At 39.2% G+C, this 27,690-nt stretch overlaps 1 protein-coding gene across 5 annotated transcripts in view; it reads right to left on the bottom strand.

The window, feature by feature from the left end:
- LOC134225815 (uncharacterized) overlaps positions 1-25,615 on the bottom strand; it is a 70,536-nt gene extending 44,921 nt beyond the window's left edge. The window contains exons 1-2 of one of the 5 annotated variants that reach the window (XM_062706181.1): positions 25,458-25,615; positions 12,102-12,580 (exon numbers count right to left, since the gene is read on the bottom strand). In XM_062706181.1, coding sequence (XP_062562165.1) covers positions 12,102-12,180 — 79 coding nt within the window. In that variant the 5' untranslated portion in view covers positions 12,181-12,580; positions 25,458-25,615. Of the gene's footprint in view, positions 1-12,101; positions 12,605-12,646; positions 12,664-25,413 lie in introns of those variants that run through there. The other 4 variants (XM_062706180.1, XM_062706182.1, XM_062706183.1 and 1 more) reach the window with 4 other exon arrangements.
- Between the last annotated feature and the right edge of the window lie 2,075 nt (positions 25,616-27,690).

Below are 27,690 nucleotides of genomic sequence, written 5' to 3'. Positions count from 1 at the left end.
AATCTTAAGATTTCGTGATTTTCAATTTTGAAATTTCATTTTACACCCTGTATCCGAGTCTTCCCCTTAGACGAGTTTACGTCAAATTGAATCTTTAAATTGTACGCCTTTGCAATTACAAATAGCATGCGAGAAAATTCCAATCAATTTCACGTGAGTTTTCTTCAGCATCCACCGCCGACGGCCGCCATTGTTAAATGAATTTTCACTTTCACTTTGTTGAACATTTCGGTAAAACAATTTTTTTTCTGTGTATAATGGTGGTTCTGACAAGAACCATAATTTTGAGTGTACCACTCGACCGCCATTCGATGATTCACTGCTGGACACCGTAACACGCTCTGTAAAATCTTGACGTAAATGACGCGCTACTGTCAGACGCCATAGACGCAGAGCGAAATGCATAGAGCGTTTGCGAAAATCGTGAACTTTTTTACCACTTTAGGTTTTATTTTTGCATCAGTGTCTTCGGAATAAATTTTACAAAAAATATGCGCATCGAATGGAAAAGTTGTAGTTCCATTTTGCCACAGGTGCGCCTAAAAGAACTTCTTTAATAAATTTTTTATGGTGTCTTTTAAAGTTGTAGCGCAAATTATTATAAATGTTTGCTGAATATACCGAGTGTCTATCTTTCATCGTTTTTGGAATACGGGCGTTTTTATGGAAAGATTTTAAAATAACAGTTTTAGAAAATATTAATTAAAGCAGGTGAATACAATGTTCTACTAAAATGTATATATAACCAAAATAGATCACTTGGCAGATACCAAGGATGTTCTTTACAAACATGATTATTATCGCGATTTAAGATCGAAAATAGTAATATAATGCGATAGAGGGCAAATTGGGACAAGGAAATCCCCAGAATTTATATATATCGGTTTGTAGTTTCATATGCGTATAATTAAGTCTGTTTCTGCGTGTATCCAAACATGCAATTCAAATTTTCACAAATCGATATTTTCAACTGATATTTATATAATATTTGAGAATTAATATTATATATATATAATATTTGAGAATTCACCACACTGATGCACACTATGCTGTCGAATGTTAATGTCAAAAGAAGTGCAGTGTGAAGCTTTTCTTCTTTTCATCCAATCATTTCAGAAATGCAAATCTGCGTCATCGCCAGGGAGAATGGATAAGTTAACATCCATGCAAACGTCCGAGACATGACTTGCGATTCTAACAAGAAGGAAAATTATGATTATTTAGACAATAATATTCTTCGATTCTGATTAAATTTGTCCAAACGACATAACAGTTCACAGCCATCCGTTGTACAAAAATGTGTAGATTTAATATCTTATTATTATCATATGAGATCCTTGCCAATAACACTTGAAGTCCGTCTAAATTCACACATGTAACAAATGACATCATTTATTTCGACAAAAATTTTCCACTGTGAAGAACACCACTCTAAATATCAAACTACACCATTAATCCGAATGAAATCCACCTCTCTAACCTCTCTGACTAATTTACAGCGCGGTGCCTTACAATCACAAAAGCCATAACCTCTCCCTCCTTAAACCAGCCTATCCCCGAATGAAACCAACAGCGGACCAAATAGATTATGGATGGGAGCATGTTCTGGCCGTCCACAGTCGTCATTTATTGTGCTAAATTTAGTTTCACCCAACCGCCTTCGCACATCATCCCCGTCGAAGAAGCAACAGCCAGCCGACGACAGAGAATGTGCCGGACGAATTGGCGGTCAGGGGAAAAATGTTCGCCAAAATAAAAGTTCTGACTGAACACCACCCGCCTATGCTGCTCTATATATTTTTCCGTTGAGCTAATCATCCACGACTTGGGAGGTGGGATGGTACCTAAAAACAAAAAAACAAACACAGATGGGTGACACATTTCCCGCATTAACCAATGCGGTTGTCAATGACCGTGACAGTTGGAAGCGTTTTGGCTCATCCCGGCGCGCATTAGTAGGTCGTCAAGATCAACCTTTTTTAAGGTCGTGAAATCAAATGGAATAATACAAAAAAAAATTCTTGATTCGTGATGAAACTCCTAAAATTAATTCTAACGGTTTTTTATCACTTAAATCGGAGAAAGCGTTGGATGTACAATGAGTGGTGTATTGCATTATCTCTTGAAGTGCAAAACTTTGGACAGGTGTTTGAATGTGAGAAGAACCAGATGGACTTCCAATAAAATTATGGATTGCAATTGTAATGAATGGAAAACGTAAGTTTCCACTCACTAAAATCTACCATCGCATATCTCTAGCAAGAGATTGATCAGAACAAGACACCTAGCCTGATGTGATGTTCTAAAAATAAGTCAAAAATTAGTTTTGCATATGCCGCTAGATGCAACAGAAGCGAAGACAAACGTAGTTTCAGGAACAGAACTGCACTGCAGTTGCAACAACACTTTGGTAGGATGTTCGATATTATCTGGGTCAACTATTGTATGGCAATGAAATAAGACAGATCCCTCTTTCTTTGACTCAGATGATTTGAAAATTTGGCATAAGTCATATTTTCATGACGTTGAGTCATAAAATCATGACGCTGAGTTATGAAAAATGTCGCTGAGAAGTGAAAACATGACTCATGCAGTCATAGAATCATGACTCAGAGTCATGAAAACATGAATCATCAAAATACATATGTGAGTCAAGAGTCATGAACATATAAAAAAATAACCGAAATCAGCGTTACGCTGACTTGAAACTTTTTTTTTTCACTTCTGTCACTTGAGGAATAAGGATGTTCTCGGGCCGTTTTCATTGTATTTTTAATTAATTTAATTTGTAGTTCTATTGCTAAAATTTGTGCTGTTAATTAGTGTGCAGCAGTTTGAAGTACATCTGTTGGTTGGGTAGCAATACGCGACTTTTGTATTGCTTTAGACGCTCTGGATCTCATGATTCTATAGAATGGTATACCAGGCCAGATCTGCTGGAAGCGTTTGTCAGCCTCAGCAAACGATCTTGGCGCACCTTACTGAGCCTAACAACCAGAAAAACCTGGATGACTTCCACTTCATCGAAGAACTGCGAGCTCTAGTCCTTCTCATCGTCCTATTCATGCGTACCTGGTGTTAAGTGGTTATGTTGGCTACGCGGGAAAAGTATATTTTGCAAAAAAAATATAAATTTTATGCTGATCTTCCTTGCCATAAAAGGTCTGCTATCTTCTTCCGGAAATGAGCAAAAAAAACAAATTTTGGATGAGGATTTCTGCGATAAAAAACTGATGGGTTGATTCTACAGATGCCGATGTATGTACCACGGATTTTTTTTAAATCTTTATTATTGCGTTTGTTGAATTTAAGAATTAATTTCAACATCGAGGGAAACGTTAATGCCATTATGCCAGCAGCGGTCCATCATACGCTGAAGACGCACAATCAGCCAATTCGGGAGTTTCGGCGGAGTAATTTGCAGATGCTTTCCCAAAAATGATGACCGCCGTAAATCTGCCAGCTGCTTCATTTCTTTTTGATATTTCTTACAATTATGCTATGGATCCGACATTTCAGATAGAACCTGTTGAAAAAAAATCAACTACAAGGCCCGCCACGGTTTTATGGGACAGAAGACAGCCTAGCCATTAGCCCACTCGCCGTTTCGAGTCGGTGTCACCCGGCCTTACTAAGAGAGTAGAATGTCAGACTGCCAGCCCTCGCTTCACAATATAACAATATCCAAATACAAGACCAATACACGCAACCAGTATGCCATAATCAGGGTCTTACTGGTATCAACCCTGATGTGCCAGTAGCACTCCCTGGGCTTGTGCTTTTGAAGCGGCAGACAGTCGCTTTGATAGAGTCTGATTACGGGCACTTGTGGTTTTTTTGGGAGGGATTTTAGCAGAGTCCACTGCTAAATCCCACCACGCCCTAGGCAGTTCTAGGCAGAAATGAGCTGTGGCAGATAATGTTCGAACATGGTTTGCCGGCGAAACTGATTAGATTTACGGATGTGAGAAAGTTACTTCATCAACAAGAACAACTGGTAGGAATAACCAAAAACAATGCGAACATATGCAGTGCACTATGGTCCAGGATACAGATTTACGCGGAAAGATGAATTTTACGCCAAAACCATATTTTTTAGAAAAAACTGTTGTTCTACAAAATTGTTCGAAATAGTAAGGCCATCATTATGGTTTTACCAAAAAATAGGGTGGCCCATCATTTAAAAAAAATTAGAAAATATTTTTTTTATTTCTCAGAATACTGACATGTTATGTTCTACAAAGTGTAGCGCAGCTAATTCCAATAATGTTTGCTAAAAAAGCTTTATCTGCAGCTCTTAAGTTGGCTGATTTAGAGCAATTTTACCTATTTGGATTAGGGTGTACATCAAAAAACAGTATTGTTGATCTACTTTTTTGTTTTAGAGTTCTCAAAAAAGTCTTTTATGGGTGACTGAGCTCAAAAAAATGCAACTTTTGATGGGTAAATATGCACAATATCTGATCAAAAGTTATAATCATTTTCCTGTCAAAATTACATTTTTTTTCATAAGTTGATATCTCCGGTTAGGGCAGACCAAAAAAATATGTTTACATGACAGAAATTAATAGAAATTAATATTCTACATTATGTCAAAAAGTTGGGGGTATGTTATTTTTTTATCTCAAGTTTCACCAATTTTACTAAAATCATGTTTTTTCAAATAAATTGATATAACTCGACAACGGAAGAAGATAAAGACGATATTCTTATAGCAAAACACGCTCCAAAAATCTTCAGAAAGTGACATCCGTGAAAAATAAAAAATGAAATGAGCAGATCATAAATCTTGTTTTTCGAGGGACACCCTAATCCTGGTAAGTAATATTATTCTAAACAAGTGAGCTTAAGAGCTACATAAAAAGTTTATATAGCAAAGTTGATTGGAAAAAGCTGCGCTACAACTTTGTAGAACATTTAACGTCAATATTCCGCAAAATAAAAAAAATGAAAATTTTACATTTTTAAAAAAAAAGACCCACCCTATTTTTCGGTAACTCTATAATAAGGGCCCAAGTATCCAGAACAACTTTGTAGAACAAATTTTGTTTCTTAAAAGTATGCTTCAGACCGAAAATGCATCTTTTCTCGTAAATCTTGCAATACGATGATAATGATAAAACTTATAAAAAGTGTTAGAGCTGTAGATTTTTTATTTTTCATTTCTCACGAATGTCATCTTCTAAAGACTTTTGGGGCTTTTCAAAACGCGTGTTTTGCTATAAGAATATCGTCTGTATCTTTTTCCGTTGTCGAGTTATATTAATTTATTTAAAAAAAACATGATTTTAGTAAAGTTGGTAAAATTTGAGATAAAAAAATAACATATCCCCAATTTTTTGACATAATAAAGAATAATAATTTATCTTTCAAATGCCGTGTAAACATATTTTTTTGGTCTGCCCTAACCGGAGATATCAACTTATGAAAAAAATGTAATTTTGACAGAAAAACGATTATAACTTTTGATCGGAACAAGATATTGTGCATATTTACCCATCAAAAGTTGCATTTTTTTGAGCTCTAAAAGTCACCTGAAGACAACTTTTTCGAGAAATCTAAAACAAAAAAATTGGATCGAAAATACTGTTTTTTTGAGGTACACCCTAATCCAATTAGGTAAAATTGCTCTAAATCAGCCAACTTAAGAGCTACAGAAAAAGTTTTTAGCAAAATTGATTGGAATAAGCTACGCTACAACTTTGTAGAACATAACATGTCAATATTCCAAGAAATAAAAAAAATATTTTATAATTTTTTTTATATGATGGGCCACCCTATTTTTTGGTAAAACCATAATGATGGCCTTACTATTTCGAAAATTTTTGTAGAACAACAGTTTTTTCTAAAAAATATAGTTTTGGCGTAAAATTCATCTTTCCGCGTAAATCTGTATCCTGGACCATAGTGCAGTGTAATTGACCAGCACATGAAGTCGAATGACTAACAGGCTCAAATTACTATTACCGGCATCAGATAATCGCATTTAACTCTGTCGGGTCAAATAACAAAATTATTGGATGAACAGCTATCGAGTAAGTATAGCAAATAATATAACATCATCATCCTTCAACCATCATCCATCTGACTCGAAGCTTTTGAAAATTCTCGAGGAAGTGAAATGTGTTGCCACAACTGTGTCTGACATTAAACAGAATTACGTCAAAGATACTCATACACCACATCTGATGACCCTAGAGGAGGAATTAACCGAAGTTCAGACTGTAAAAACCAACTTGGACCTGCCAAAAAATCTGGTTGGCGATTTTTTGTAAACAAATATTGCTGGAGGCCGGACTGGTCTACATATGATGCCAAACAATGAACTCGTAGACTTCAGAAAAAGGCTGCAGCAAAGGCTAGACGAAACCGAAAACGAAGAAAACAACAATTTCATCATTCAAAAAATAGCATAAATCAAACAAAAAATTCAAATGGAAAAACTGTTCACGGACGCGCTCATGAATCGGACAAACAATTGTTGGACAATGCAAAGAAATAATTTGTAGGTCCTCCATCAACCATCCAATAGCAGGCCTCTCGAACCTCAAAGTCATCAACTTCAGGAAGGGCGAGACTATAAATCCATACCGGCAAAACAAACAAATTTCAAATGACAACAACCTAGAACAGCTACCAACGGAAATTGCTGATGCAACAAGAACAACGACAAATTCAGCGTCAGCATGGTCAATTGACCCAATGCGTCCACCTATAGTTAGCCTGACTCAACAATCAGCTGACGGAGATGGACGTTTCCTGAAGTCTCGACTACGGGACCCGAAAATAATGTATATCGTGCGTCTTTATCTGGCATATTTGTATGACAAAGAGTCATCATTTTGCCATAAAGGAATGACGCTCCTCAGCATCAAAATCAACCTGGCATCACAAGGGCTTCCAACCACAGATGAGGAACTTCGGAAAATCTTCTTCGGTGTGCATGCGGAGTATGGCGTTTCTAAGAAGGCGACAATTGATGATCTGGAATCTTACCGTCGTCATCTTAGTAACCTGAGAATCCAACATCTGCAATACATAAGGGACAGCGTCAACAAATTTCTCAATCCAAATTTTCAAAAGTAACGACTCATTTCGACGAGAAAGAGGTAAATATTTTCACAACCGACGTACTTCCAAAAACTTCTTCACCAAAACAGAATGCGGCTGAAATTTTGATATATTGTCAAAATTTCAATCGCATGTAAAGCCCAGCCAATATTAAGGAAATTCATAATAACATTTTAAGCTCGTCCTTTTCGGTTATTTTGGCAACTGAAACCAGCTGGGATGAAAGCGTGAAGAATGAAGAACTTTTTGGAAGTAGCTTCAATGTATTCAGGGATGACTGCGATTTCTCAGAATCTAACAAAAAGTCTGGCGGTGGAGTTCTAATTGCAATCTCCACAAATTTGACTCAGAAATGCATTGTATGCTATTAAGAGTTTATATCTTAAATTTCCCTCAAGTTATTGAAAAGTAATATTCCTAATTTTAACTTATTGCTGAAAGGTTCATGCAGGTATAAACGATAGATATTGTGAAATGAACAGAGTACAAAGTTTCGCTGAGGTAAACATGTAGAATACAATAACAAGGAATTGTTAACTTACCTAATTCGTCCTAAATATAAATCAAGCAACTATACGATACTATTACATATCTACTTATACCTAAGACAAGCACCTTAAAGCTAAAACTATTGTGAGTATCTAAAACTACGTTCCTAAACTATATTTAACCTAATCGAAAGAATTGCCGATCGAAAGAATTTGCATAATAAATCCACATTTCATTGCAAAGGTTCACCAAAAATTGTAAGATGAAAAGGTTTGAGAATTTTATAAATAATGCTAATAAATTCATATTTCGTAGCTTAAAGCCTACCAATCACAAATAAGGTTTGCTTGTGAGATTTTGAGGAAAACATCCGGACAATTACCATGAAGCAAACTATGACAACATAAAACATAAGCTAAGTAGATTAAACTGGAAGCAAATTTTAGAGAATGAAGGGAATATTGAATCTTCCGTTGATGTCTTTTATAGCATCATTTTTAATATTATTACCGAAGAGATTCCAATAAGGAAAAAAAGGCGGAACGGAAATTCGAAATATCCAATTTGTTACTATAGACAGATAAAAAATTTAAGGAATCGCAAACAAAAATTACATAAAACTTACAAACTAGACAATTCGAATGAAAATTTGAAAAAAATATTTAGAGATCTGCGATCAATTAAAACTAGCAATTGATGTAGCATTTGAAGAGTATAATACGAAAATAGAAAACAAAATAAAGTCATGCCCAAAGAACTTCTTCAATTACGTAAAATCAAAAAAAAAATCTGGCAATTTTTCGTCATCCATGTATCTAGATGAACGCATCGGTAATTCCTCGGAAGACATCTGTAATTTGTTTGCAGATTTCTTCCAATAAATATCTTCAAATCAGGCAAAAAATCGGACATTCGTAATTACCGTGGAATAGCCATTATCTCTTGCATTCCCAAATTTTTTGAATCTATTATCAATGAAAAATTATTTTCACAACTTAAAAACAGAATAACAAATAAACAGCACGGATTTTTTAAAGGTCGCTCAACCGCTACAAATTTAATAGAATTCATTGATTATACTCTTCATACGATGGATAATGATAACTACGTGGAAGCTCTGTACACTGACTTTAGCAAGGCGTTTGATCGCATTGACATTCCATTGTTACTCTTCAAATTACAAAAAAATGGAATTAAGCCAGGACTCCTTGAATGGCTTGAAACTTACCTCACAGACCGGCAACAAATAATTAAATTTAATAGAAAAAAACCCAATCCCATTCAAGTTACTTCAGGAGTTCCACAAGGCTCCCATCTCGGCCCTCTTCTATTTATATTGTATTTAATGACATTTCCCTCATTCTCAAAAACATAAAGCTTTTAATTTATGCCGACGACATGAAGTTATTTATGGAAATCAAAAATGAAGGCGACATTATCATATTCCAGAATGAAACACAGATATTTTATACATGGTGCAGAAAAAGCCTATTGCAACTAAATGTAAAGAAATGCAACATAATATCATTCAGCAGAAAACGAACATCACCAAATACACAAATTGTACTAGGAAACTGTAGAAAGAAGTGAAAGAGTTAGGGAAGGCGCTATTAGGAGTTCTGACGTGCAGAGGAACGGCACTATCATCACACAGTCGCATATTGTCCTTTGCTTTGCGGACGACATCGACGTTATTAGAATATATCGCAGAGCAGTAGTTGAGTCTTTTGTCCCACTGAAGAGCGAGATGGCGAGGATAGGCTTAACCATTAACTCTACCAAGACAAAATACATGGTGGCAGGTAGAGATAGAGGAAGACCTAGTGGTGTTGGTGCTGAGGTAGTGCTTGATGGGGATGTATTTGAAGTTGTTGAAGAATTTGTTTACCTTGGAACGCTTGTGACATGTGACAATGACGTTTCCCGTGAAGTGAAAATACGTATTGCTGCTGTCAATAGGACCTTTTACGGATTACGTAACCAGCTTAGGTCCCGCAGCATGCAGACGGAAACGAAATTTGCTTTATACAAAACTCTGATTCTACCAGTGCCTCTTAATGGACATGAAACATGGACGTTAAAAGAGGCCGTCCGGAGAGCTTTCGGGGTTTTCGAGCGAAAAGTGCTGCGTACAATACTCGGAGGTAAACTAGAAAATATTGTGTGGCGCAGACGCATAAATCATGAGCTGTATCAAGTATACAAAGAAGAAAATATTGTGAATCTTATAAAATACAGCAGATTTCAGTGGGCTGGTCACTTAGTGCGAATGTCGGAAGAAAGAATAGCAAAAACAATATTTAACAGTGAACCAGATAGGGGACGGCAACTTCGTAGAAGGCCACGAACACGCTGGTTGCACGTGGTGGAATCGGACCTGGGGACCCTGAACGTTCGGGGAAACTGAAGGAACATCGCCCAAGACCGACGATTATGGAGCTCTACAATACGCCAGACATAGGTGTATCGACGCTGTAGCCAACCAGGTATCAGGTATACAGGTAGGTATGTTGCCAGGGTCCCCTGTTATCCTTTTAAGATTACAAATCTGCAGATGCCAAGTTCCATTCTCGATCTAAGATGCTTTCCATTGGGAAATGTGCTCAACTCTCTTGGCATAGTGAATCCTTGATGCGCACCATACAAGACAAATAGTTAAGCATTTGATCGGCATAGAAAAGTTTTACTGTTGAAATACCAATAGAATTGTTGAAAAGTAGTCAAGTTCCAGTTCTCATGTAAAATCATTGGAGGAAAATAAGATAGCCAGGGTTTCTTCTAAATGAGGGGCCCCATTGGGCCCCACGGAAACCGGTTTAAAAATGACCGGTCCGTTGTCAAACCATCGAATGGTCTAATTCTACATAAGATCATGCTTCCGAAACAATTTCATGAATTTTGATACCCATATTGCAAGGGTTTATTCTGAATGCGTTTGTGGCAACGTTAAGCTCTACGGGAACCTGTTTCCGGAATAACCGTTCCGGAATTAAATCATAAGATGGTCCAGTAACGTAGTTAAGCAATAGTCTTCTAATTTCCAACGAAGCTCATCAGCCATGACGCAAGAAATCTTTATTTGGTTGACTATATATCTTCAATTTATACAAACTTTGGGATTTGGCTCAGTAAATCCTAAATTCCGGTACCCAGGTATTCTGAGTCGGTTTTATGTAACATGTATCGAATCCGTCAAAATCGTCAATATCGGAAAAAAACTGACAATGTTATGATCATTTGAAGTCCGTGGATACCCGGGTACCATGTCGGTAACGTAAGGGTGTTTTTGTCGGTAAAATATTTGTAACGTTCTTAGTTGTTCGCAACAATATATCGACAATTTAGGAATATTCTTCTTTTCAATGGAATTTTTTGCCGTTTTGCACGAGGAACTAAGATTTGTTTATTTTTTAAAAATTCTTCCAAAACTCTACGGAAAATTATTCGGAAGAATTTTCCGTGAAATGGGAAAGAAACTCCCGTGGATAGTCGGAAGAATTATCTGTGGAAACAATTTCTCATGACTATTCCAAAGAAATTCCCGAAAAAGTTAGGAATTTTCCTTGGAAAATTGGAAAAATTTGCCGTGAAAAAGGAGGATTTCTCTTTGAAACATCGAGACAATTTCTTGTAGAAAATCGTGTGAACTTCCCGTGAAGACTAATAAGAAAATTAGGGAGATTTTTTTCTGAATCAGATATTTAGAAATAGGCTTGGATATATAGAAGCGTTTCTTGTGAAAATTTACAATTTCTTGACGAAGCTCAGTAAATTTTATCGCAAAAAATCTGAACTATGTTTATGTCCTTTTCTTTTAGTCTTTATTTGAGTGATTTTTTAAATTTGAATTGAGGTCATCACTGTGTCTATGTTCTGTTGCAAAGCATTAGAAAAACATCACAGAATTGATGTTAATTTACCTTAAAATAATGAAGGATAGTTTCGATTTTTTATTTTTTTTTTTATTTTTTTTTTAATAGAAATAAATCCGAATGTACGTTTTGCATAGTAGCAATATTGTAACAAATAAGATACATCCGAGCTGCAATTAATGCTAATGGAATAATCCCCGTCTGTTCTACCATATTCATGCTTGTAGCACTAAGGTACATCTCCGTAACTAGGAAAAAAACAGTAATTTAACTCAGAGCACTGTTCAAATATATCTCACTTGGCTGTAATGTACTAAAACAAAATCCTTCTTACGGCTTACGGTGTTAATGCAATAAAAACAAGTCCCTCAGTTACCTTCAGGACGGTACTGATCCTGCCGAAAACTTTCAATTTCATGGTTTTATTTTAAATCCTACCCACGCATCAGCAGCAGCTGCTGGCGCCGGTACTCTAAAAGCTTGCCGCATTTCCGCTGCCTCTAGCAGCATACTAAATGAAAATGAAAACAGAACCCCCTAGACGTCACCGTCCCACAGTAAATGAGAACGCCCAGGCTAATACCAAGGTGAAAAATAAAATACTTTTAACGACTCTTTTCTTTTCTCTTCTCATTACGACTAGAATGCTCGCATACCGGAGTTAATTACCTTCGACAAGAAACAGGAATAATCCAATCTTGTACAACAGTCGGCTGCAGCTTCCACTCCTCCACCGTTGGGTATCCATTTTTTGGATTGATTTTTTCCCCACTACCAGAAATAATCCACAAAGTAGTTCGCTCTTACTGGGATTTTTAGTCAGCCCACTACTGCACCGAAATATATGTCGTTTTGTTTTCAAATAGCACAGTACACGATGCTACTTCAAGCGAGACCGAGAACTATCTTCTTTATGCACTTCGCCGTCACCACACAACTGCCCAACTGGCATCAACGCACTCTAATTGAACTGTTAACGGTCTCCCACATAAAATGCAGCCACGTGCCTTCGAACGGAGTAAGAGCGCCGGCTGCCTTCACACTTTTCCAATTATCACGGTTTTCCACATCGTTGGCTGTTCGGTTGGCTCTTTGATCGATCACATCCACTAGGATTGGCCATCTATCACAATATGATTTACGCCGTTCTGTCGATCGAAAAAGGGAATTTTCTGTTGAAAAGAAATTATGGCACCATTCACAATACGTTTTACTTTTTCTCGTTTCACCGGGGAATGCTTCTGATCTTTAATGGGATCTCATCTCATCTTCATCAAAGTTGTTCTGCTGGCTGGGATGGTCCTTCGGTTGGTCTAAACTCGCGTGGAAATGTTGGTCCGCGAATTTCTTCTTCTATATAACTACAATGTCTATGTTAGATCTCTCGTTTTGGGGTGTGCATATTCAGTTACCAGGACAAAGTGGTCTTGAAAAGTTTATGGTGATTGTAATAATTTCTGTATGAAATATTGAGAACAGATTCAAAAGATATTGAAAGGTTTATGTGCGCTACGTTGTACATCAAATGCATTTTATTTCTCAAAAGAAGCCTAGCATAGTTTGAACTTTAAATAGCTAGAATCACAAAAATATCAATTCTTAGATTTTTTAGATTCCTAAAATTCCGACAAATTCTAGAAGTTAGATACCCATATTTTCAATCGAGGTCTAAATAATAATATTTTTAATAACTAAGGTAACACCAAACAAAAACATTTATTTCAGGCAAAAATTTAAAAAATTTGGCAGCCCCCTCAAATTAATATTTTTGGCCACAAAGTTTCCTTAGGAGGCAGACATATTTTTGCCTTTCTCGTACAACAAAGTTGTACCGAAAGGCTATATGATTGCTCCAAAAAAGAACTTTTAATAGAAGGCCCGGAGACCCATAGTGTTATATACCGATCGACTCAGCTCAACGAACTGAGGTGATGTCTGTATGTGTGTATGTATGTATGTGTGTATGTGTACAAATTTTGTAGACACACTTTTTGAACTTAGCATTTTCCGATTTACTCACAACAAGTTGCATTCGACGGGGAATGCGGTCCCGTTGTTTGCTATTGAAAATTGGACATTGCATTTCGAAATTATTGAAAAATCATTGTTTTTTCCAAAAAAAAAAATCAAAAGCCAAAAAAATTTTTTTTTCAAAGATGGTGGCAATACATTTTAATCAATGCAAAAACATACAAAATGATTGAAACAATGTGATCTATTCGCCTAAAGAGCTTTTTTGACCTTTCTAATGTGATTTTGTGCAATTAATTTTTTGCTCCGTATTGTTAATGCCGGTAATACGTATAAGAATACTAAAAATATCATTGCAAAAGTTACGTTCATCTAATTAGTATGAAATACACTGAGCGAAATAAAAATAACACCACCATGTTTTTTACTAATATTTTCTGAACAGATGATGTTATTTTCATTTCAGTATGTAAGCACATTCTGTTTTACAACTTTTCAGTGCATTACATTGATATTGATGCGGATCATTTATATTTAAACTGAAAAATTCATGGAAAAAGGTGTGAAATAAAACATAGGACCCCTTTGGGAAAAAATTATAATATAATAATATTGACCAATATTTATTTCGTATTTGAATCAGTTGCTAACAACTAACACGGAAAGGGTGGTTGTATGCGAAAACTGATAAAACAGAGCTTTGTTTTCGATAATTTAGCAGACATGAGTCGAGTAAAGCATATTTCTTCAAAATAGATGGAAAAAATGAAATCCTACAATGATGCATTTTTCCTTTTCAGTGGAATCGGTCCTAAGAGGCTTCCGATCACATACCGTAGTCGAACGATTTAAGGAAAATCCCAATAATGGCCATCCGAAAAACTAACGAGGAGCCAGATTACGGCAAAATATGAGCGACGAAGTTTCAAGGAAACAGTGAATCATACCAAAGTCGTACAGAATTGCAATATTGATTGACAACAAGATAGGGTTTCTTACCCCATTCCTGGCATCTTTTCCTGAATTTTGTGGGCCGTGTGGGGTTCACTTCTGCTTAAAAAATAGTTATTCTTGCAAAGCATCGTTTGGAAAAGCTTTTAATTGATTTGAATTAACGAGGTGTAGCACGTATTCCAGTCACAGCGATTGCTTTTTCGGCATATTCAATTCAATTCTAGACATAAGTGATTTCCACTCAATCTCTCAACATCTAAATCTCTCATAGGAATGCTCCACACAAAACGGACCTAATGCAGAACAACACCTAGATGAGCGACAGTTACACAGCCACAAAAATAGCTCGTGTGGTTTTATTGAAGCTTGGGTTTCAATATTTTCAACAGTATTTGGTTCCTCATGAAACAAGGACTCTGTACAAACGTTTACATGTTTACCGTTATCACGACCGTACGAGGCATTTTTGTGCCTGTGTAACTGTCGCTCATCTAGGTATTATTATGCATTAGGTCCGTTTTGTTTGAAGCAAACACATCTCTGTTTTATTGATTTTAAGCGTGTACAGGAATTAGAAAATATTCAAAAACGTGCGCTTTTGGCAACGTTGAATATCGAGGTTTCAATCAAAAGTTGATGTAAGACTTAGTCGAGTCAAGTACGAGAAACTTAAGACGGTCTTACTGTTGAGGTTGAAATACATATTCTTGAAGTTATTGTAACGTTACAATCAAGTGAAGGACTATTATTGAATTAACTATCTCGTTATATCACAAGTGAATATATTACACTAAAAGCTCTCAATCTTCTTATCGATATAAATGTTGTTACATCAACATAAATTGATACTATCTACGCCATTTTCTAACTGAAAATCCGTTAGGAAGTCCAAAAGAGTTCAGTTCGGAGGGGAGGCACAGAAACAATCATTCTGCTTGAAAACCCAAATAACAGAATGGACGCCCTTTGGGTTTACAAACGGAGTACTTTTGGTCTTTCGAATTTTTTTGTGTCCCCGAAGGAAATTCTTTTTGGGCTTGCGAACCAATACCTTTTGTGCTTTCGAACAAAACCCTTTTGGCTTCCGAACGGAATCTTTTTAGGCTTCCAAAGCCCAGATGACTCCACTCGGAATTCCAAAACTATGTCTTTCGAAAATCTAAAAGGACTCCGCTTAAAAGCCCAACATAATTTCGCTCGGAAGCCTAACAAGGTTCCGTTCGGAGACCCAAAAGAATTTCGTTTTGGAAGCTCAAAATAATTTCGTTCAAAAATACTATTCCAAGAGACTTGTTTTAAGTTAACGAAATCATATTTTTTGGTTTTCTAAACGGAGCTCTTTTTGGCTTTCGGAAGGAGCTCTTTCTGGATTTTCTAATCGATCTTTTTGCGCTTCCGAACAAAATCCTTTGAGTGCTTCAGTCCAGAAGAATGCACGCGTAATCGTAGCATGTTCTACCGTAGTAAATACGTCATTAATTTGCATCAAATTTACCCGAAAAAAATCGCCTTCGCCTAGAGGAATGCTACTCCTGATTTAAAAGCATGCAAATGTGAAATTGTATTGACAGCGTAATGGCAGTCATAGTGAAGTAAAACAGCATGAAATTATTTACCTCGAATTGTTTCACTATAACGCGGAAGGGTCGTTTGACCGAAACCCATTCGGCCGAAAGCCATTTGGCCTAATGCCACTAAGCCGAACAAACCATTAGGCCGAAAGGATCATCCGGTCGAATTGGTCATTTGGCCGAATTGGTCATTTGGCGAAACGGACATTTGGCCGAAAAGGAAATTTGGCCAAAAGGTTATTTAGCCGAAAGGGTAATTCGTCCGAAAGAGTCATTTGGCCAAAAAGGTCATTTGGCCGAAAGGGTCATTTGGCCGAGAGAGTCATTTGACCGAAAGGGCCATTTGACCGAAAGGATCATTTGGCCGAAAGGGTCATTTGACCGAATACGACATTTGACCGAATACGACATTTGGCCGATTACGACATTTGGCAGAATAGATAATTTGAAAAATGAGAAATGAGGAGTGATAAGTGAGACCTCTCACTTCTCACTCCTCATATCTTACTGTAAAAAGTGAGTAGTGCGAAGTAGGTAGTGAGACGTCAAACTACTAACTTCGCGCTTCTCACTTTGTACAGCGAGAAGTGAGAAATGAGGAGTGAGAAGTGAGACGTCTCACTTTCCACTCCTCTTTTCTTACTTCTCACTGTGAAAAGTGAATAGCGCGAAGTGGATAGCGAAACGTCTCACTACTCACTTCACACTTCTCTTATCATCTGCCTGATGCTCTTTCGGATTGCAGCAACACCAACCTTAACGCCATCTACTCCACCACTCATCCAACCTGTTCAAATGTGAAAGCTACGGCTTTCGTCCCTGCCCAGGAACGACCACTTTTTGAAGATAGCAGTATAGCAGTATGTTCCAGCACCAGCGAAAACGGAAGCCCTATTTGCGATTTACACCAACCGGGGTGCACCTGTGATAGCCGTAAGGAAGTCCCCGACCCTCCCGAGACAGTCGCGCCATCCAACCTCAGCAGCCTTTTTCAAGACGCCACCGATTCCTGTCATCAGAGTCACCCCGGCCCTGTTCTCGTGGATAGGGAAGGGGTCTTCCAAAATCTCCTCGCAGGCAAGTACCCAAGCTGTCCTTCATTCTCTCTGCTTGATGCACCCTTACATTGTAGCAGTACAACATCCAACGCCGTCAACTTTGTCGTTTACCGGTTTCCTGTCAGTAATAGTACGGATTCAGTCGAAGGCCAACTTAAAATATACTATCAGAACGTTAGAGGCTTACGCACTAAGATTGATGACTTCTTCTTAACTGCTTCGGATGCATTCTACGATGTCATAGTCCTTACAGAGACATGGCTTGATGACCGCATTTTGTCTACGCAACTGTTCGATACCTCGTATACAGTTTTTCGAAATGATCGCAACCAACGAAACAGCACTAAATCAAGAGGCGGCGGCGTCCTAATTGCCGTATCGACGCGTTTAAGTTGTTGCATAGATCCTACACCGGTCTGTGACTCCCTCGAACAACTATGGATCAGGATTAAAATGCCCACTGGTACTGCTAGCATCGGAGTTCTTTACCTACCGCCAGACCGGCGAACAAATGTCACTGATATTAACAATCATGTCGAATCTATTCGGGCAATTCATTCAGATTTGGATGAATTGGACGTCGCAATTCAGCTTGGAGATTACAATCAATCCAATCTGGTTTGGTCTACTGCGCAGAATACGTTCCCGGTCTTGGATGTGCAGCAATCGTACTTCCCGCCCTCTACCTCAATTTTGTTAGACGGATTCAGTTTAAACGGCCTTACGCAAATCAACCCGATTGCTAATCACAATTCTCGTATACTTGACTTGGTTCTAGTCAATGACAACATCAAAAGTGAATCTTCTGTTTTTAATGCTGCGGAGCCTTTGATCGACCTCGATCTGAACCATCCGGCCCTTGAGATCACCATTCAACTGAAACTCCCAACGGTATACGAAGATGTCGCGGATGTACATAGCCTGGATTTTCATCGCGCGAATACACTACTTTGTGTGAGACAATCTCTGCCATTGACTGGCGAGCTCTTGGTACGGCAACTTGCGTTGATGACGCAGTGGATTACTTCAACGAGCAGGTGAATCAAGCCATCCTTGACTGCGTTCCTCTCCGTCGACCTGTCCCTAAACCACCATGGTCGAATTCCCGATTGTGTCAGTTGAAACGAGCGAGGTCAAACGCTTTACGTAGTTATTATCGATCTCGTTGTCCATTCTTGAAGCGGGTTTTCACTCAGGCGAGTAACAGTTACCGTCTGTACAACCGTTTTCTCTACAAGCGATACGTGATCCGTACACAGTCCAACCTCCGTAGGAACCCGAAGCAGTTTTGGTCTTTCGTTAATTCCGAAAGGAAATGGATTGCCGGTGGAAATGCACCTTAAGGACAAGTGCGCCAGTACGCTGCAAGGTAAATGCAACCTGTTCGTGGAACATTTCAAGACTGCATTCAACGGTTCTGTGGCATCGCAATCGCAAATAATCGCAGCACTTCATGACACTCCTAGGAATACGGTTGAGTTAAGTTGCTTCGAAATTTCTACGCATCTTGTTAAAGCAGCAATCGATAAATTGAAACAGTCCAGCTCTATTGGTCCTGACGGAATTCCTGCCTGTGTATTAAAAAATGCGCTGATGCTTTTGTATATCCACTCACAGTTATATTCAATAATTCCTTGGCGCAACGTAAATTCCCTACTTGTTGGAAATCATCGGTTATGTTCCCTGTCCATAAGAAAGGTGACAAGGCAGACATTCAAAACTATCGTGGCATTACTTCGCTGTGTGCTAGCTCGAAGGTGTTCGAGATTATTGTAAATGATGCTCTGTTTGCTAGTTGCCGGCGTTACATTTCCTCTGATCAACACGGATTCTTTCCAAAGAGATCTGTTTCAACGAACTTAGTTCAATTCCTTTCCACATGCCTACGTAGCATGGATTCTGGTGCTCAGGTTGATGCTGTCTATACGGACCTCAAAGCAGCCTTTGATCGTGTTGACCATGGAATATTACTAGCTAGATTGGAGAAAATTGGCGTTTCCCCCGCATTTGTCTCATGGTTAAGATCGTACCTGTCTAATCGCACACTGTGTGTCAAAATAGGAACTGAACAGTCTGAAACGTTTTGTAACATTTCCGGAGTTCCTCAAGGAAGCAATATGGGCCCATTGCTTTTTGTGCTATTCGGATGCCGATCGTTTTTCGCAGACGATGTCAAGATCTACATGATTATTAAGAGTCTACAAGATTGCAAGGAACTTCAGAAGATGGTAGATTGTTTTGTAATGTGGTGTTCCAGAAACTTCATGACAGTTAGCATTGCTAAATGCAGTATCAAACCATTTGTCTTTGACTATACCACCGCAGACCAGCTGTTGCAAAGAGTAACGCAAGTACGAGATTTGGGCGTTATGCTGGATAGTGGCCTCACATTTCGAGTCCACTACTCTGATGTAATTTCTAAAGCAAATAGACAGCTTGGATTTATACTCAAAATTTCTTCAGAATTCCATGATCCATTCTGTCTGCGATCACTGTATTGCTCGCTGGTACGATCCATTTTGGAGTCAAGTGTGGTTTCCTGGTGTCCATACCACGCCAACTGGATTGCTAGGATCGAATCAGTTCAGAAAAAGTTCTTACGATATGCTCTTCGCTTCCTCCCGTGGAATGATGCCACAAACCTGCCTCCATATGAAGAACGTTGCCAACTTCTTGGACTACAAACACTAGAACGACGACGATCCATCGCTCAAGCTGTATTTGTGGCAAAAATTTTAAAAGGAGAAATTGACGCCCCATCTGTTCTATCTGAGATCAATATTTACGCTCCTACAGAAATGAGGAGAGAGAAGTTAGACGTCTCACTGTGAAAATAATGTTTTATAGAACTCGATTTGAAAGCGAGCGTAGAGCAATATTAGAGACGGTATGAATCACACTATCGACGAGTACTGTCTCTAAATTGGATTCTGGATTCTGTTTTACACGATTTACATCTTCACAATTTTGCACTAATGCTAAATGTTTAACACATTTCAATTACCATGTGATTTTTCTTTGAATTATTTAGAATTTTTTGAAACAAGTTGCAATAACTTTGCTGGCAAATTGAAGTCACACGATCAAAATTACGAGCGAAAACAAATCGTGTAAAAACAGAATCCTGTGTAAATGAGTACATGTACAAGTTCCAAAAAGTGTGTCTACAATTTTTTTTACACATATTCACACAACAGGGACTATGTCCAAGGGCTTTACGACCCCTCCCCCAAGTGACTGCAAGTAAGGGGGCCTACCTAGGAGGTGGTGGGGTTTGGTAGTGAACTCTGCCTCTCCCAAAAGCCTCAAATATCCGCAAGCAGGCCCTATCAAAGCGACCGTTTGCCGCTTAAAGCGCAGCGGGAGTGCCAATCGGCACATCAGGATCGATTCCAGTACGATTCTGATTGTGGCATACTGGCTGCGTGTTACTGGATTATGTTTTAGCTATTGTAATGCTGTAAAAGGAGGGCTGGTAGTTGGACATTCTATTCTCTTAGTAAGGCCGGGTGACACCAACCTGAAACGCCGTATGAGGTAATGGTCAGGCTATCTTTCATCCCAAAAACCGTAGCGCGCCTAGTAGCACGCGGTACAAACCTGTCACACAATTGTCAAACTGCATGGGGTAGGCTCAGATGCTCTTTCCTGACTAGCGCTGGAAAGGCTTGCTCTGAACACGAAAGTGTTCATGCCGTAAGGTATGCATAGATAACCATGGGATCAATAAGGCGACTACACCAGCAGGATTCGACAGCAGCCTCAAGGGGGGCCCAACAGCAATGATCCTTTCAACTAAAACAGAAAGTAGACGATTGAGCGGTGTCGGTGTCGCTAGACGAAATAATCGGTCAATCCAAAGGTTGCTGGGGGGAAGCGAAGGTGAAGGCCAATGTAAAAATGGACGGCCCCACTCTGAGCAATGTCATTAATTTGGTGATGACCAACCACTAGGATAGCGGAGGCCAGACAATGGAGGTGATTACTGATGTTTTAGATGTAATCATGTCCTTTCTGGACACCCGCGTAAACTATAGTAAGGATCTGAAACAGGCCGTACTGACCCTCTGGGCTCTAGTCGTGAAGGCGAAGTCGGAGTGGGAGACTTTGCTAGAGGCCAGTAAGAAGGCGGAGCACAACATACGCATTTTCACTGAAGAGAAGGAGTCAGTCGGTGGTGATCCAGGCGGCAAAGGCCAGGGAGGAGGTCGAATCGGAGATTCGTCTCCCTACTGAGGGGAAGTGGCTTGCGGAGAGCCGGACTGCGAAAATTCTAAAGCGGATGGCCATCAGCGCTGCTACTCCGAATCTAAGTAAAGTCACGCAGGTGGCGGACCTGAATGTAGCTAAAATGGTGCCACCTAAGAAGAGAGATGCGGAATCTCGCCGGGAGAGGATTGAGCAGACAGTTGGGCCTAAGGATCTACGGAAACCAGTGTCTCCACCAACGAGGGTGACTGAGGATCGCCGGGAGGAGGACCTGCCGTGGACGGAGGTCGTGAATCTCGAAAAGGCGAAGTGGAGTCGTCAGCAAGCCGCAAAGAGTGCGACAAATGAAGCGGAGCAGGCCACTGCTAAGAAGGGTAGAGCCCGTGAGAAAAAGGGTGTGTTTTCCAATGCCAATGGCAAGCGAAAAGACAGAGTTGAGGCGATTACTGTCAAGACGGACGATAAAAGCTACGTCGACGTCTTGAAGATTACGAGGTGCAACAAGAAGCTCTCTAGTCTAGGAGGAGATGTCAACTGCATCCGTCGAATGCGGAAACGCGAGATGATTCTCGTCTTGAAGCGGGATGCTACTCAGAAGAGTTCTGAGTATAAAAAGTTGACAGAGGAAGTCCTGGGAAATGGGGTTCAAGTTAGCCGCCTATAAAATGATATTTATTTATTTATTTATTTATTTGGGTGGTTCTACATCAACAGGCTTCGAAGCCCCAATGATGGTTTCCCAGATTATCTTCCGTCATCTGTCACCAATAGTGAAAAAGTTTGTGGAAAATTTTCAAGCCGTTGACGGCCGCTCGACAACGGACCAGATTTTTACTGTACGGCAAATCCTTCAAAAATGCCGTAAATACCAGGTCCCAACGCACCATCTGTTCATTGATTTCAAGGCGGCATACGACAGTCTAGACCGCGTAGAGCTATGGAAAATTATGGATGAGAACAGCTTCCTTGGGAAGCTTACAAGACTGATTCAAAACTGTACACTCGCCTCAAGCGTGAAGCAACAAAAGTTGGACTGGTGGTGAATGCATTGAAAAGTCGAAAACAAAGTACATGCTTGTGGGCGGAACCGAGCGCGGCAGGGCCTGCCTGGGAAGCAGTGTTACGATAGTCAGGGATACCTTCGTGGTGGTCGAGGAATTCGTCTACTTTGGTTCCTTGCTAACGGCTAATAACAATGTTAGTCGTGAAGTACGAAGGCGCATCATTTGTGGAAGTTGGGTCTACTACGGGCTCCAGAAGAAACCCCGGTCAAAATATATTCACCACCGCACCAAATGTGTCATGTACAAGACGCTGATAAGACCGGTAGTCCTCCACAAACATGAAACATGGACAATGCTCGAGGGGGACTTGCAAGCACTCGGAGTATTCGAGAGACGGGTGTTAAGGACCATCTTTGGCGGTGTGCAAGAAGACGGTGTGTGACGGCGAAGGATGAACCACGAGCTCCGCATTTGAGGATGGAGAGATGCGGCCTCGAACCGTGTATTGTGGCGTCAAATTGTTAACTCAGTGTCATCTGTTTAGATGTAAGCCAAATAAATAAATTCACAAGGCTGGAAGAACTGTTTCCACTACTTCTGCTTTGACTGAATGATATTCCGAGATAAATTAAGTTAAAAATATATTTTTTAAATCCCAATTTCATTATAGTCATTAAAACCAAGACAAATGAACATATAAATACATTAACTTAAATACGGCTCCGTTATGCTTAACTATTTTGAGCCCATAATGGAACTGACGTCACAGTACAGCAGTTGACATCTACCTGACTAAACTTTTTAATGGTGTAGAACCTAGCAAACCTTAGGAAAATACTGTTTTGAATCAAAAATGCTCGACCGTCTCTATTTTTATCATCGCAAATGAAGGCCATAATTTTCCTCTTTTCTACGAATCCTAACATTTAAAAGTCGAGTCGAGTAGTGGCAAAAATCAATTGGTCCATAACAAAATGACTTCGTACATAACTAATCCCGGGCAGAAGCTATGAACAGAATAACAAAACATGATATGGACTTGATTGATATAAGAGATAAAAGAACAGGCAACAATATCAAAAATTTGCACCGAAATATCATTTAAATATCAAGATATGCTATGGATAAGAACAAACTAATGACACATGATATTAATCACTTCTTACAAATAGCATAACTTGATCTCCTCATGATATTTTAGTGCAAAATATTGATATTGTCGTCTGATCTTTTATCTCTTATATCAATCATGTCCATATCTCATTTAGCTATCTTATCAACATTTGATATTATTGAGCTATTTTCGTCTACTCGGGATGAGGGGCCTTTATTTCTAAAGAATTCAACTCGCATTCTTCATGCACTCGTCAAAAGTATTTGAATGATCATAAATTTGGGTATTTTCAAAAGCTCATGTAAATAGTGGCCCGATCTCAGAGAGCATTACTCAACTATAGGCAGATTTATTGAAAACTATTGCAATCGTCAACACACTGGGTTTGATATCTCCAACAAATTTACGTTAAACGGCGGGCGATATTTTAAATCCCGAAGTTCCGAGAAACTGAGCTCAAAAGTTTATCTGTTGTTTACATGATGTTCCGCTTCTTGTTTAGAACCACTGTGCATCGTCACTGGTCGAGAAGAAACGGAACTTTTATTTATAAAACGAAAACTCTAAGCCATACCACATCATCGCCACCCGCCCGGTTCCCGTTCATCTTCAGCGCCCACTATATTGGCGCATATCAAAAATTTTGCATTCGCCGTAGCATGTCTGGTCCACTCAACAGCATTCGCGATTTCGGTGCAACAAACAGATGCACATGTGCACCACACAGCCAAACTCTTTGAAGCTGAAAAACGAATGTGAGCCGGTTGCACAAGCCGCATTTAGCGGAAATTCGGAAATAATTCGATCTTGGACTGCCTCGAAGGAAAATTTCGATGGCCATTGAATGATGTGTAGCGTGGTGACGTACGACATAAATAATTGAATTTTGAACGTTGACGTTTTCGTTGCCAAATTAATGAAGGATACGCAATCGCTGAAATGCAACAAGTGTACTGTTCATCCTTTAATTGAAAATGATGTGATGCATCAAAGAAAAGAAAATCTATTTAAATTCTTGAAACCCCTCACTTTCTGGATCACATAGATTATGCTTGTCAGCCAATTGGTGTATTTTGACAATTATATTTTTTGACAATTTTATGATTTGAGATAACATTTTCAGTTGAAGATACTTTTATAATGATTGTATTGAATATTGAAAATTTTATAATACTGGAGCTAAATTTGAATGCGATAAAGATTTATGTCAGTTAAATGTAATTTATAATGATCTCACCCATTGTTTGTTTTCTTCGTGTATAAGAAAAATCTGCAAATGCCAAAAAAAATCTAAACAAAAGTTGATAATACAAAATTTTAATGGATGGAAGAAAACCAGCACAATCTTGAATCAAGCAGCGATGGTCTGTTGAAAATTTTAGAAAAAAAAACACATTATTCCAACTCATCATTTTAAGCAAAATCGAGTATATTCACTAAATAGCATTGAATTGTATTCAAACATTTGACAATGCATATTTCGGTTTTGCACTTTCTACTTATTAGAAGTTAGAATTTTGTAACAACATGTTTGCTTTCCATTAAACTATGAGGACAATATTTCTCGACTAACATTAAATCAAAGAAAACGAAAGCTAGTAGTCCAACTCAATACCTATTCGAAGTACACTGCCCCGACCGTTAAACCAACGTTGATTTTCATGATTTCGTTTGAATTATTTCATAAAAGCATCGCTCCTTCCAAAAATACGAATCACGTCATTTTCAGTTAATATCCCAAACCGAATTGCTCAGAATTAATCTTGCCCACATTCCGTTGCAATTCATTTCTCCGTGAAAATGTATCCAAACGAATAAAAAAACGCTTGTTTGCACTTTTAACTCATTTGCGATTGCTGCACAGCAAAATAACCATAAACCATCCTTCTTACAACGAATAAACTGCACACCCACAGTCCGCTTCCTCGAGCACACATAAAAGAGCTTCAATTTAATTTTCCACGCTTCGCTGAGCGCCACAAGTAGTTGTCCAGCTCTTCGAAGATAGCAACAACAGCGTCGCTCGACCGAACCAGCCAGACAGAAACGCAGATCGTAAAGCCGATATCCTCCGGTTCCAGTGTGTAGAAAGCAACAAACACGTGTTCCGGTGATGCAGCACGCGCCAAATTTCCGAACCGTACCTTCAAGCGCACAAACAGATACGCGACGTCAGAACCCACAGTTGCTGTCCGGTTGTGAAAAAACGCGCGCGCGGAAAACCTTTGTAGGTACAATCGAACTCGAGCAGAGGAAAACGACTGGCCTCAACCATCCGAGTCCCGACTGGGATATGGATGGCAGCACTCGAATCGAATAGCGCACACACCACACCGAAACCGAGGAGAAACGGCTTCCGCCGCTCACCACACCGTCACCGGCTCACCGACGACCGGTGCGTGCCATATGGTTTTTCCGAGGGGAGTTTTCATTCTCTCACTCACATGGCCGAACAGGGTTCGCTCGTTGCTCACGCGATAGGCTGGTTTGGAATATTTATTTCAACACTCGATATGACACATTTTACGAATTTTCAAATGGTTTCTCATTGTCAGTGATCCCAAGCATTGCAAAAAAGCAGGGCAAGATTGTTTTGTATTGTCAAGAAAAGCATTGTCAATATTTGTTGTTCGACACCAGCATTTTTAGCGTAATTGGTTCATCTATTATTTGGCGTCCGTGGTAAGAACTACAATTTAAGTCGTTAATCAGTCTAGCGATAAATCGATTAAAAAAATGTCATGCAATTTCGAATATTAGGAACTTCTGTTGCATTTTATCGTTTATAATGTGCAATGCGATTGTCTAATTTATTGAAAAGATCTCTAGAAATTCTTTGGAATGTTTTCCGAAAACTTCCAATTCAAAAATTATTTCAAATATTCCCTCGGATACCGTCGGAAATTTCTCCAGTAATTCCTCGGGAATTTCCAGCAAGTATCCTTTCCACAAATCTTGGACAAAATTTCAGGAATTTCCTTAAGGGTTTCCGAACGAATTGCTAACGGAAGTGACAACGGAACTCCTGAAGGCACTTCCGACATTGAATTTGATCAAGAATTTCTTCGGACATTCCTCCAAGTATTTTTTCGAATTTTACTCTTTGGGGTTCTTGTCCAGAAAATTCTCTGGTAAACACTTCGGAGATAAATTCAGAAGTTTCTTTGGAGATTCCTCAAGACATTTTTTTGAAAATAGAAGCAATTCGAAGAATTTTTTTTTTAATTTCTTCGGAAATTCCTTTACGAATTCTTTTGAAAATTTCTTAACAGATTCTTTTGGAAATTCCTTCTGAAAATCCTTTTGAATTCCTTTGAAAATTTCTTTGGAAACCTGTGGGGCATTTCCTCCTGGAAATCCTTCGTAAAACCATATAAAATTCCGAAATTCCTGCAGGAACTATTCCTGAAATTTTGTTAAAAGATTTTTTCCCAATTTTTTAAAACAGCGCTTCTCAACCTGGAGTACATGTACCCCTGGGGGTACCTTCGCTGAGTAATGACGGATGTATCACAATTCCGATAAAACTGTATTATTAAGTTTTGAGATTTTTTTTATTCTAAAACTTTCTATTGTACATAATATGCATGGCGATCAATAAATCGAAGATTTTTTAATTCTGTCCACCACAATCAAGACTGTAGGACAAAAGATGAAAAAGACAAAACGTCTTCAATGTATGCTACGTGTCTGTCTGAGAAAAGTGTTGAGAATTCTTCGGCTAGGCTAGGCTAGGAAATCTCATTTCAACAGGTTCGGAAACCTCATTTCGAAAGGCTCTATAATCTTATTTCCAGAGGTTCGGAAACCTACATTGTAGAGGCTGTGAAGGCTCGGAAGCCTCATTTTAAACAGGCTGAGAAGCATCTCTTCAAGAGGCTTGGAAGCTTCCTTCCAATATTCCTTCAATATGCTCGTTTCAAGAGGCTCGAAGTCCTCCTTTCAAGCCTTATTCCAAGAGGCTCGGAAGCCTCCTTTAAAGAGGCTCGGAAGCCTCCTTTCAAGAGGTTCGGAAGCCTCCTTTCCAGAGGCTCGGAAGCCTTCTTCCATGAGGCTCGGAAGCCTCCTTTCAAAAGGCTTAGAAACCTTCTCTCAAGAGGCTCGGAAGCCTCCTTCCAATAGGCTCGTAAGCCTCCTTTCAAGAGGCTCGGAAGCCTCCTTCCAAGAGGCTCGGAAGCCTCCTTCCAAGAGGCTCGGAAGCCTCCTTCCAAGAGGCTCGGAAGCCTCCTTCCAAGAGGCTCGGAAGCCTCCTTCCAAGAGGCTCGGAAGCCTCCTTCCAAGAGGTTGGAAGCCTCCTTCCAAGAGGCTCGGAAGCCGCCTTCCAAGAGGCCTGTAAGTCTCCTTCCAATAGGCTCAAGCCTCCTTCCAATAGGCTCA

Source organism: Armigeres subalbatus, chromosome 3, assembly GCF_024139115.2.
Source record: "Armigeres subalbatus isolate Guangzhou_Male chromosome 3, GZ_Asu_2, whole genome shotgun sequence".
Lineage (NCBI taxonomy): Eukaryota > Metazoa > Arthropoda > Insecta > Diptera > Culicidae > Armigeres > Armigeres subalbatus.
This window is presented reverse-complemented; position numbering and strand designations above follow the sequence as displayed.